The sequence below is a fragment of the Camelus dromedarius genome, chromosome 18, assembly GCF_036321535.1.
Source record: "Camelus dromedarius isolate mCamDro1 chromosome 18, mCamDro1.pat, whole genome shotgun sequence".
Taxonomy (NCBI): domain Eukaryota; kingdom Metazoa; phylum Chordata; class Mammalia; order Artiodactyla; family Camelidae; genus Camelus; species Camelus dromedarius.
In genome coordinates, this window is record NC_087453.1 from 4,489,341 (window position 1) to 4,500,792 (window position 11,452).

The 11,452-nt window shown below is 58.0% G+C and overlaps 1 protein-coding gene across 2 annotated transcripts in view; it reads right to left on the reverse strand.

Annotated features, from left to right (window-relative positions):
- The window catches only part of RBM38 (RNA binding motif protein 38), a 56,417-nt gene extending 51,322 nt beyond the window's left edge, over positions 1–5,095 (reverse strand). Inside the window, exons 1-3 of one of the 2 annotated variants that reach the window (XM_064496974.1) lie at positions 4,657–5,095; positions 3,734–3,857; positions 3,236–3,290 (exon numbers count right to left, since the gene is read on the reverse strand). In XM_064496974.1, coding sequence (XP_064353044.1) covers positions 3,236–3,290; positions 3,734–3,857; positions 4,657–4,893 — 416 coding nt within the window. In that variant the 5' untranslated portion in view covers positions 4,894–5,095. The remainder of the gene's footprint in view (positions 1–3,235; positions 3,291–3,733; positions 3,858–4,656) is intronic. The other variant, XM_010991599.3, reaches the window with a different exon arrangement.
- Positions 5,096–11,452: the final 6,357 nt, after the last annotated feature.

Here is an 11,452-nt window from a genome sequence, read left to right on the forward strand (position 1 = left end):
CCTGGCATCCAGCAGCCCTGGGACCCTGCCCTGCTGTCTGGGCCCCTGGGGCTTGGCCCTGCACCTGGCACTGAATGGGGCTGGTGGTGAATGGGTGTGGCACCCCCAGCAAGGCCCCCTTAGAAACAGGGGCTGGTGGGTGTTATGCCCAGAAAAGCAGCTGGCCCTTCAAAAATAACCCAGGGAGAGGCTCCAAGTGCAGCCAGGCCCAGGACAAACCTCGGCTCCTGGCAGGCCTTAGGCCCCAGCATGGACAGCCTTGACACCCAGAGGCCCCTTCTGAGCCAGGCCCGATGCTCTGCCTGGACACCTGCCCCCCTCCTGCATGCAGACTGTCCGCTCCACCCTGTCACCAAAGGGCTGCTCTGCTGGAGGGTCTATGGCCTTAGCGTCTCCCCCTGTCCCTGAGCCACTTGCCACTTGCTAAGCCTTCTCCAAATCCAGGCCTCAGCCCCAGGTACAGTTACGTGATGGAAATGTCCAGGTTGAGTTAGGTCCTGAAAAATCCTGTTCCTCTTGTAAAAAGAAAAGCTGGGGGCAAGGAATCCAAGCAAAAATCACAGACCGTAAAAGTTCTTTGGCAAATCTTTCCACACTGATGTTGATGACCCAGGCAGGCGAGGATTCCACGATGGCCTTGCCCAAAAAGATTCCACGGGGCTGTGGAATCTTCAGAGCTGCCCAAGGCACATGATCGGGGCCAGAGTCTGGGAGAAGCTCCGCCAGGCAGGAGAGGGGTTAACAGGTTTGCAAACTCTGAGCTGCCCGAGCCACGGCTCCCACCATGCCCTCGGCCAACCAGCGGCAGGCCTGGCCTCGCTGCCAGCCCGGAGCCGACAAAACTGACCGCTGAGTCAGGCCCGGCCGTGCTCCCGGGGCCTAATTGTTTGCAAAGACAAAAGGGACGCTGACGGTCCAACTCTCCGGCCAGGCAGGCGGGCTCTGGGTGAAGACAGCTGACCCCGGCCACCCGGCCTGGCCACCCCTCTGCCCCTGGACCTCAGCGAGGCCTGGTGGGAGGCTGGGAGGCTGCCCGACTCTGACAGGCTTTGGTCCACCGGCCACTGGAGACGAAGAGCTGGACAGTCCCTCTGACCCTTTGTCCCTGTTTGGGTCTCCACCCCTTGGCAACCAGCAAGCAGAGCTGGAGGCCTCTGCATCATCACAGGTATTAAATGGCCGGCCAGCAGATTCAGTTATGAAACGCTGCCACCCCAGTCGGGAGCACAGAGCAGTAAGATCTGCAACTGACCTCAACTACCCTCACGTGGGTGGCGCTCTGAGGACCATGAGAACAGTCGGGGTGTCCTTCCTACCCACCGCTCCGGAGAGCAGCCGCTGAGACATGTGTTGGAGAGCCAGCCCATGTGGGTTCAAATCCCATCACTCCAGCCACCAGGGACAGGCTACGCACCTTTCTTTGTCACAGTTTCCCCACCTATGAAGCAGGGATGACATGAGTCCCAACCTCAGAGGACTGCTGTGAGGACAGGAGAGAATTTGGGGGGCATGGAGCACCTGGCCCCACCAGTCATTAGGTGGTCATTACCCCATTTTCCAGATGAGGAAAACTCCAGGCTCAGTAAGAGGATGTCTCTTGCCAAGATGGACCCACCAGTAAGTGACAGTCAGGATCTGAACCCCGTCTGTAGGCTCCAGAGGCCAAGCGCTGATGGTTACGCAAGTCCCAGAGGCAGCCGTGATGGGTAGGAACGGAGCCCAGATTCGAGCGGGAAGAGACCGTCACGTTTCAAGCAGGAAAGAGCTGCACATGTTTGAGGCTCATGCTCAGATCTTAGCATCAACCCCTGTCCCAGCCTCTGTCCTGGGGAACAGAGCGAGGGCTGTGGAAAACAAGGACCACCCTCTCTGTGTGGCCTGAACCCAAAAAGGAAGAACCTGGATGACAGCAGGAAGATGAGGGTGTCCCCAAACACCTTCCAAGATGCCTGCAGACCCAGATGAAGCAGATCCTAGGGCGAGAAGGAAACCCAGAACCACCTGCCCCGGCCGCCCTCCAGGCTTAATGCCAGGAGGACAGACCAGAAGCTGTGTTCACACACATCCTCCGATCCACGTGGGAGCCACTGTGCAGCCACAGGTGCTGCCTGTCAGGGTGAGGACCCCCGAATCAAGGGCACGCAGCAACTCTTCAGTCATCCAGTTGAACTGCTCAGGCCACGCAAGCCCGGCTCCCAGTCTGCTCCAGTCCCTGCTCCACACTGCCCCAGTGAGCCAGGGGGCCCCTCAAACAATGCCTCTCTCTGGGGCAGGTGCACACACACGTACACACTTGCGGCTTTCAACACAAAATACAGGGTCTCAGATTTGGTCCGATAGCTTAGAAAGTTCTAACCTTCGGAAAGGGGCTGCCTGTTTTATAACTGTGCCCTCCACCACCCAGAACAAACTCCCACCCCCATCAACAGGCTCCCTGCACTGGGGCGCACAGCCGACATCAACCCCGGAGCTGGGAAGGCAGGCGGCATGGCAGGCTCCTTTGTGCCCCTGAAGTTTGTGTCCTTCCCCAGGCAGCTGCCAGGCTTTATTAAATGTTTCTAAAAAAGAGGGGGAGGCCCTTTTCCGATGGTGGAGGGTGGGACACGCGGCTCCAAAGCACATCGGACAAAAGGCCCACAGGCCAGGCCCACTTGGGCGGGGACATCTGGCCCTGTGCCCGTCTCACCTGCTGCAGCTACGCAAACATCGGACCGGCTGGCGGTGACCTGCTGTCGCCATCTGTCGGGCACTGGAGCAGGTCAGGGGGCACCCTGAGAAGGGCCTGGCCCCCTAGCTGGCAAGCACTTCCAGGCCCGTGCCAGGCCTCTGCCCACAGAGCTCAGAGGTGCAGTTATAAACCCATTTCACAGGTGAGGCGGTCACACAACCAGCAAGGAGAAGCAGAGGTCTGAACCCAGGGCACAGGCTCCAGAACTCATGGCGGGGGGCAGGGAGGGTGTAGAGAAATGCAGTCTGCCTTCTCCCCCTTCTCCCAGCCTGTCTCCTCCCACTCCCAAAACGCAATCACACTTCTGGAAGTTTGGAGCAAGTGACGATTCTGAGACACAGAAAAATGGCTGCAAAAAGCACAACCAAAGCGATAGGGTCGGCGGGCCCAGGGTGAGCCTCCCTCAGCCCGGTGGACACCTGCACTGGAGACCCAAGAAGCACATGGCCTCTGGCCTGGTCTCCAAGGACTGTGCGGCCCCATCCCCAGCCAGCCACGGCCACTCACCCGTAAGTCCGCTGAATCAAGGTGGGGTGCAGCTGCTGAACACCGATGGCAAAGCCTAGAATGAGAGGTCAGTTACGGGCCCGCCTCAGCCAGGAAAACAAAACCACTCAGCCATCCACCTCTAATCCAAAGGGATAATCAGCTTCCTCTCCCCTCACAGGCCACCTCCACAGGACCCCCAAAACTCCTAGCCAAAGGGGGCCAAGGGGCCCAGGTGGCAGCAGCCCTTGGGACCAACTTTCTCCCTCTGGCAAGGACAGCTGACAACTGGGTGACGCGTCCTCGTCGCCCTGTCCCACCAGCATACGCGGCAAGGGGACGAGGTTCAACTTCCAAGCTGGGGGATGACTGCCCTGTGATGGCTCTGTGAGCACCTGACAGCCGACTGCCACTCCTGGAGGAGGGCGGCGTGGGGAGGGGGGGCCTTATCCACCCGACAGATACCAAGGCTGAATATAGCAACCAGAAGCGCCAGGGAAGGAAAACACAGGCTCTCACCCGTCTGGAGGCTCCGCGGCTTGGCACCCAGATATGCCAGGTTCACGTTGGCCTTGCGGCCGTCGATGTTGGGGTTTGGGTCTTTGCAAGCCCTCTCAGCTGCCGCCCGGTCGGCCATAGTCACCTAGAGGAGCACAGATGCATCAGGGGCTTCCCTTGCCGGTGGGGGTAGCAGAGAGAGCCCGGCCCTGGCATGGGGCGCTCACTTCTCCCCATCTCGGGTGCCCCTTAGTTACCCAGGATGCCTAGACCAGTCCCTTCAGACCCCAGCCTGGGGCCCTCCCACAAAGCTGCCCCCGGATCCCAGCTCCTCCCTCCAAGTTCAAGTGCTAGAAAATATTGCTTCAAGGACAGAAAAAATCCTCTGGGAAGACAGGGCAACCGTGAAGGGTGGCAGGGGCCCCCGCCTGGCCTACTAGGCCAATGGGGACCACACATTTCCTCATGGAAGGGGGTTTGGGGACACTGTAGTTAGAAGGGAAGTAGGAGACGTGTTTTCAGGCCATTTTGTACTTAAGAGTGTTTCGAGCGTCGAAGAGAGCTGTTAGAAAATAAAACGGGGGATGCTTAAGGGCTCTTAAGCGCCCTGAGGTGAAGACCTGCCCCTCGCTAGCTTGCCTGTAGAACCAGGAAGTCTCGAGAGTAGCCGTCTGTCCCCAAAACCTCTCCACAAACTCAGGAGTCCTAATTGAACACAGCGGCTCTCTTTTAAACCAGGCGTGGGGTGGGGGCAGGGAGACGGGGCCTCGGGGCGGAGGCGTGGGGTGGGGGGTGGGCAGGACCGGCAGGAGCCATAGAAGGGGCAGCAGGTGCCGACGCCAGCGGGAGGCGTCCGGGCTGGCGTGCGCCCGCCCGCTGGTTGACTCAGCGCCCCGGCCGCGATAAGCGCAAGGCGGGGTGCGCCCGGCCGTGGGGCCACTTACGAAGCCGTAGCCGCGGGACTTGCCCGTCTGGCGGTCGGTGATGACCACGGCCTCCTCGATGTCCCCGAAGCCCTCGAAGTACTTCCTGAGCGAGGCGTCGGTGGTGTGGTAGGGCAGGCCGCCCACGAAGATCTTGGTGAACGTGGTGTCCTTCTGCGAGCCGTGCATGGCGCCGGGGGCGGCCGGGGGCCGCGGGAAGCCCGCGCTTGGGGCGCAAGGCGCGGGCTGCAGCAGCATGGGGGGGGCCCCGCCGCCTACGGACCCGGGCCGCGTGGGGCCGCGCTCATTGGGGACGACGGCGAGCGAGCAGGGCAGCAGGGGCGCCGGTCCAGCCGCCGGGCCCGTCCACTCGCGGGTCGGTCCCGCCGTGCGTGCCGAGCTGCGTTGCGCCGCGCTGCGCTCCAGCCGGCGTTGCGACCGCTCTGCGCCCCGGCGCCCGCCCCCGGGCTTTGTAGTCGGCCCCGCCCCCGGTAGCCAGGCCCCGCCCCTGTCCCCGGCCACGCCCACAGCCTCAGTCCCGCCCCGCCTAGGGCGCGCGAGGGCCGCCGGGAAGCGTAGTCCGGGCCCCACCCGGCCGCGCCCCACGTGCCGGGGGAAGTCCTGGGGCTGGAAGCGCAACAGGGGAAGGGGTGCATTCCGGGTGTTTCCGGGGGACTTACTACGTGCTTGCGGTGTTCCGGGCCCCTGCCCTCGTGGAGCGCACAGTCTACTGAACGAGATGTAAACGATTCAGGTCATGTTTAGTGAGTCGACATTTCTTCAGGGCTACTTAGGGTACAGCAACCTATATTAATAGTGAAATGATTTTTGTTTTTGTACATAAATATAATTCGTTGGACTAATATTTATCACGGCATGGGGGAGGCAGGAATGCCCAGAACACACTCTAGCCCCACCGAGCTTCTATGAGTGGGACACACAATTAAACAGGTAAGCATACAATATACTATTCAGAAAGAAACAAATCAGGGTGCTGCCATCCAGCAGGGGCCAGAGTGGCCCCAGAGGCCCCTCTGAGGTGACTGGGGCAAGGGAAGAAGTTCTGGCAGCCTCAAAAGTCCAATTCCTTGCCAGGAATTGGCGACCCTTGGGAGCCCTGTTCCCTCTGTCCCCTTCCCCAGCCGTAGAAACAGCTCCCCCACCCCACCTCGGGTCTCTGAACGTCACGACAGGCAGGACAGGTTACAGAACTGTCAAGGCCCCTTGTCCAAAGTTACTGGGAATGTCACATCTGACAGGGGAGCACTGAACCAAGACAGGCTTTTCTGAGCAGAGGGCCCTGGCACCCACATCCCAATGTCACCTGGGGGTAGAGGGTCTGGCTCTGAGAGCCTCAAGCCCTCTGCAAGTACAGGCACTATCGTGATGTCCGGTGCAGAAGGGACTCTGCTGTGGACAAAAAAAGTCACATGCTGTAACAGTAAATAAAGGATGTTGCAACCATCAAGCCATCAGCCACTGCAGCCACCCTGACTATACACCCTGAAGGGATTCAGGATGGGAAAAAAACAGGGTACTGGCTCCTGATAGTTAAGGTGCATTTCAAAGGAAGGCTTTCAAGGAGCCCAGCCTCTTGCATCTTCCCATATGTAGAAAAGCAGTAAATTCACTAATCTGAGAGGTCTGGTTTTTCTTTAATTAACAGTAATCTTTTGATGTTGGTTTTTGTTGCAAAACCTTACCTCTTCAGAATAGCCCCTCAGAGCAATCTGAGGTGCCTCCTGGGCTTGAGTCCTCAGAAAGTGCAAAATAAAACATAATTCTTGACTCGTAGATTGCCCTTTTTTTTTTTTTAGTCCACACTGCTCTAAGTGGGGTTGCTCCTGGTGACCCCAGCTTCTGGGGGGCTGAGGGGGATAAGGAGGCAGGCAGAAGGTTTACTGGTCTTTCAGGCATTTATCTGGCACCTTCGCTGTCAGGCAGCACTTGACTCCAGGCCCAGACCAGCCGTCTCAAGCCCTGGAACCCCAGCCCTACTCCCAAGTAGGCAGCCACCGGGTCTGATCCTTTCTTCCCCCAAACCCCCACCCATTTCACAGTGGGAGTGGAACCCCAAGTCTTCAGAGGGCCCTCTGGGGATGCATGTTTCTGTCTCCCCTCATTTCCCCCTCGTCTTGCCAGCTCTCCAGGCCCACTCCTGCCTTGGGGTGATGTCTCATCACTTGCCCTTTATCCTGCTCTTCTCTTCCTTCAACATACTTCTCACTTCCCCAAGTTTTGTTTACGGAAAAAGGGGTTTACGGTCTCTCTGCCCTGCCGAGCTGGAGCCTTGGATGTTTTGCTCAAGCTGTAGGGACAGTCAAGCAGAGGGCCCCCGGGAAATGTTTGTTGAGTGAATGCACGATGAACGGAAGGAGGCAAGGAGTGCTCTCCACCAGACAAGGGGCCCTCAGAACACCCTTTGAAAACTTTGATAAAATGTGACCTACACTTGTTGGACCAGGGAGGGCGGCCACTGTCCGGCCGCGTGATCTTGGGCAAGCTGCGTCCTTTCACCGAGCCTCAGTTTCCCCTTCAGTGACAGGACCGCTAGGGGTATGGGCAGGGTGGGCGGTGCACCTTGCTCCCCCCCCCCCCCCGGCGCAGGCAGCCCCGGCTCCGGGCCTACAAGTCCCAGCGCCGCCCGGGCCAGCCCCGCCTCGCCCCGCCCCCCGTCCCATCCCGGCGCAGCGGCCGAGCGGGGAGGGGCGCCCTCGGGAGTGCGGCTGCGCTCTGGGCGCCGGGCGTCCGCGGAGCACGTGCTGGCGCAGTGGGAGTCCGGAGGGGAAGGCCCTGGGGGCCGCCGCCCGCTGTGGGACGTGCAGGACCCGGGTTGCGGGCGTTTGTCCGCCCCGGACAGGCAGGCTTGCTGCGCGCACCTCGCTCTCCCGCCCGGCTCGGAGGAGGGCAGGGAGCATCAGTGTTTTAAAAAGCGGATGCCCTGGTATGGTTTGTTCACTTGTTCATCCCCTGGCCCCTAGGTTTCTGCGTCACCAATCTCTGCCCCCGTCGGGTGGCCCCATATCCCCACGTGTCACCAACTTATGCCTGAGAATCAGCCATTCACCCGACACAGAATTAATGATTTATTAGGTGCCAGGCCGAAGTTCTAAGCCCGGGAATACTTCAAGAAGGAAACGAATAACGTAACGCCCACCCCCACACCCGCCACCACACCGAGCTTTTATTTTAGAAGGAATAGAGAGAAAAATGAATGAATATTTTATTTATATTTAGGTAAATTTTACCAGGCAGGTGCTGAGACAGGAGCAAAGAGAGACATGTTCTTTAGAGTCAGGTAAGGCCTCCGGGAATTGGTGAGAGCAAGTGGTGAAAGCCAGGGCCATTGGAGCATAGGGAACAGCACAGGGAACAGAGAATGCAAAAGCTCAGAGGCAGGAGGTCCAGCCACCATCATTGATCCAGTATCCTTTGGGTGCTGGGCACTTTAATGTGGCTAATCCTCACATACCGGTAATAATAAAGGTCATTTGTTTTAGAGTGCCTGTTTTGGGCCAGGTCCTGAACTGGGTGACTTACGTGTGTATTAGATGATTTAACCTCAAAACAGCCTTTGTCACAGGTAGGTACTATTAGCCTAGTTTTAAGAGGGAGAGAACTGAGGCTCAGAATGACTTCCCTGAGGCCACCAAGAGCAGCAAATGCCTGGCCAATCCATGATCCCATCTTGTCCTGCCTTTAGAAAAGGCCTTGTTTCCCTGCTTTGAGGGCTGGACAGGTGAGACCTCAGAGAGGTTAAGTGAAGGGAGAACCAAGTGGAAATCTGTTGGGCTCTGTGAATGCTTCCACTTTTCTGCAAAAAGAAACAATGGTAGCTGGTACTAGCCTCTCATTGCTGTTTCTGCTCTGAACATGGGTGGGATGTTTGGAGCTGTGGCAGCTGTCTTATGACTGTAAGGCAACATGCGAGAGACTCACAGACACCAGCCCTGATACCACGAAACCCGGGGGACATTTGGCAAATGTCTGGAGACATTTTTGGTTGTCATGACTTGAGGGAGCAATGCCATTGGCGTCTAGAATGTGGAGGCCAGGAAAGCTGCTGAATATTCTGTAGTGCACAGGACAGCACCCCACAACAAAGAATTATCCAGCACAAAATGTCAATAATGCTGAAATTGTGCTAAGCTAGTGTCAACACCCAGCAGCCCAGAGGTTGATCTTGGTCCCATCAGTTTGGGCCTTTGGGCTGATGCCTCTCCCTCTAAAGTTCTGGCCCCTTCGTTACAAGGGGACGCAGCAGGGCACAGGTGGGTGGGCTTGCTGTGTGCATCTCGCACTCTGGCCCAGCCTGGAAGGGGACAGGAGGAGTGCCAGTACCTTAGGAAGAGGACACCCAGGAATGCATCGTCCACTCACTCCTCCTCTGGCTCCTTAGGTTTCTGCATCACCAGCAGAAGGGAAGGAAGGTTGAGAAGCCAAATGGAGAGACACAGGAGTGGCGATTTAGGCCAGGCTGCTAGGGGTGACGGCCCATCTGCTGCTGCCTGGCACACCTGCTGCCTCTCCTCCCTTGAGGACAGTTTCCCAGGCGCACGGCTCTGAATGTGGCAGGTGCGAAAGGCCCGGTTCCCATGCCCACCGCCCACAGTCGCCTGACACAGCTCACTCAGAAGATGGCTGAGTACAAATCCCACCTCAGGCTTTGTTCCTGTCCCCACGAGGGGAGCCTGGACTCAGCACCCTGCTCCAGAAATGTCAGCCCTTGTCAGAGGCTGTGCCTGGGTGTGGGCGTTTGCTGTGGGTTGTTGAATTGCGTTCCCCCCAAATGTATTCAAGTCCTAATGTCTAGTACCCATGAATGCGACCTTATTTAGAAATAGGTATCCTGTACTATCATCTGTTTAAGATGAGGTCATATTGAAGTGGTAGGGGGCCTAATCCAATGACTGTTGTCCTTATGAGAAGGCAACATAAAGACACAGACACAGGGAAAAGGCCACGTGACAGCTGAGGCAGACGTGGGCGTGGTGCGTCTGCAGGCCCAGGAACGCCAGGGCTGCTAGCAACGCCAGAAGCTAAGAGGAAGGTTTACGTGAAACAGCGCCTCCCCTCCTCATGCCCTCAGAGGGAGCATGGCCCTGCTGACACCTCGAGTTTGGACTTCAGCCTGCCAGATCCATGAGAGAGTAAATTTCTATTGTCTTTAAGCTGCCAGTTCACGGTCACATGCTGCAGGAGGCTGATGCAGGCGGAGGGGAGAGGAGGCCCAGCCCCCAGCAGGTGGAATTACAGCTGTTGGACTCAGGGTTCGGAGCTGCCTTCAGAGCCACACAAGGGTCCTGGGACTCCGTGGGGTCCTTCCAGCACTTGGGCCTGGGAAGCACCCCTGTACATCTCTGAGCTTCAACTGCTCAGCTGGGAAAAGTGAAGAGCGGGCCAACTAAGGATCCTTTCACTTAAAATCGCCAGTTAATGTCCAGTCCCGTCCTTCCCTGCCCAACCCTCCTGGAAACAGAACTGGCGCCCACCTTCCCTGCACCCCTCCTGACTGTCTCTGGAATCTGCCCTTTAGCCCAGCGAGCAGCCCGGCTGGAACCCGGCCACCCCCACCTGCATCTCCGAGGCACCACGTGGCTGCAGCCCTGGGACCCACGCAGATCCACTGTCCTCGGCAGCCAGCCTGGTGCTTGGATCACTGTCACTGGTTTGGATGCTCCCAGGGCCTGGGGCTCGGACTCCATTCAGGCCTCCCCTCCAGCATCCGTCAAAAGCTCATGTCCCTACCTGACCCTACCTCATACATCTGTTTACTTCCGTATGGACCGTCTCCCCGTGAGAGGCCAGCTCCGTGAGGATGGCTGGGGGCTGTGTTGTTCATGGCCACATACCCAGGGCCTGGCACAAGGAAAGCACTCAGTAAAGATGTGCTGAGTGAAGGAACAAATATATGAATGAACACATTCCAGAAGACTTGAGACTGGGGGTGTGGAGGGAGGGATCCCCAAAGCCTGTTTATCTTAACAGAGATGTGAGCCATGCAGCGTTCCCACGGAGTCAGGCTGGGCAGCCACCTCCCCGTCTCAGAGCTGGGCTGCAGCTGGGGACGTGCGGGCCACCTGCACCCACCTCCACCCAGACCAGAGGCCTGAGAAGCCTTGAAATAAAACAGCGACACAACAAAGCAAAAGAGGACGCGCAAGAGACTTTCACCCAGCAGCCAGGCGTGGACTGGGTCCTGCAGTTTCAGTTTCGGAGAGTAACCTGCCCCCTGGGCTCCTTTCTGATTATCCCTGTCGGATAGTGAAGTCATTCTGCCTTCTTTTCGGGCTGCCCTGGGGTGGCGGCTGAGAGCAGAGGGCAGGCTGCATTTATGTCCTTGGTTGCCAGCCCCCACCACGCTGGGCCTCAGTTTCCTCAGCTGTAAAATGGGCATAATGACATTGCCTTCCTCCCGGGGCTTTGGTGAGGCTGAAATAAGATAACACACAGAGGGCTGAACTCGTCTTCAACCTGAACAAGAGCTTGGTAAATGCGAACTCCTGCAATTTTGGTTTTTCCAGCCGGCACTTGTCAGTTTCCCGCCTTCTCAGGCAGCCGGAGACCAGGTGGGGAGGTGGGCACCTGTCAGCTCTCCTAGCCATGCTGTGTGGGTGGCTCCCTTATGCCTGTGGGACAAAGCCCCAGATCCCTTTGTTCAAGATGCCTTCCCTGTCACCCACACCAGTGCTGAAGGGCCCAGTGTCCCAGGTCGTGTCCCTTCTCAAACATAGTCATGTTCTGAGGTACTGGGGGTTAGGACTTCAACATAGGAATCTGGGGAGGGACACGGTTCAGTCCGTGACAAATACCTACT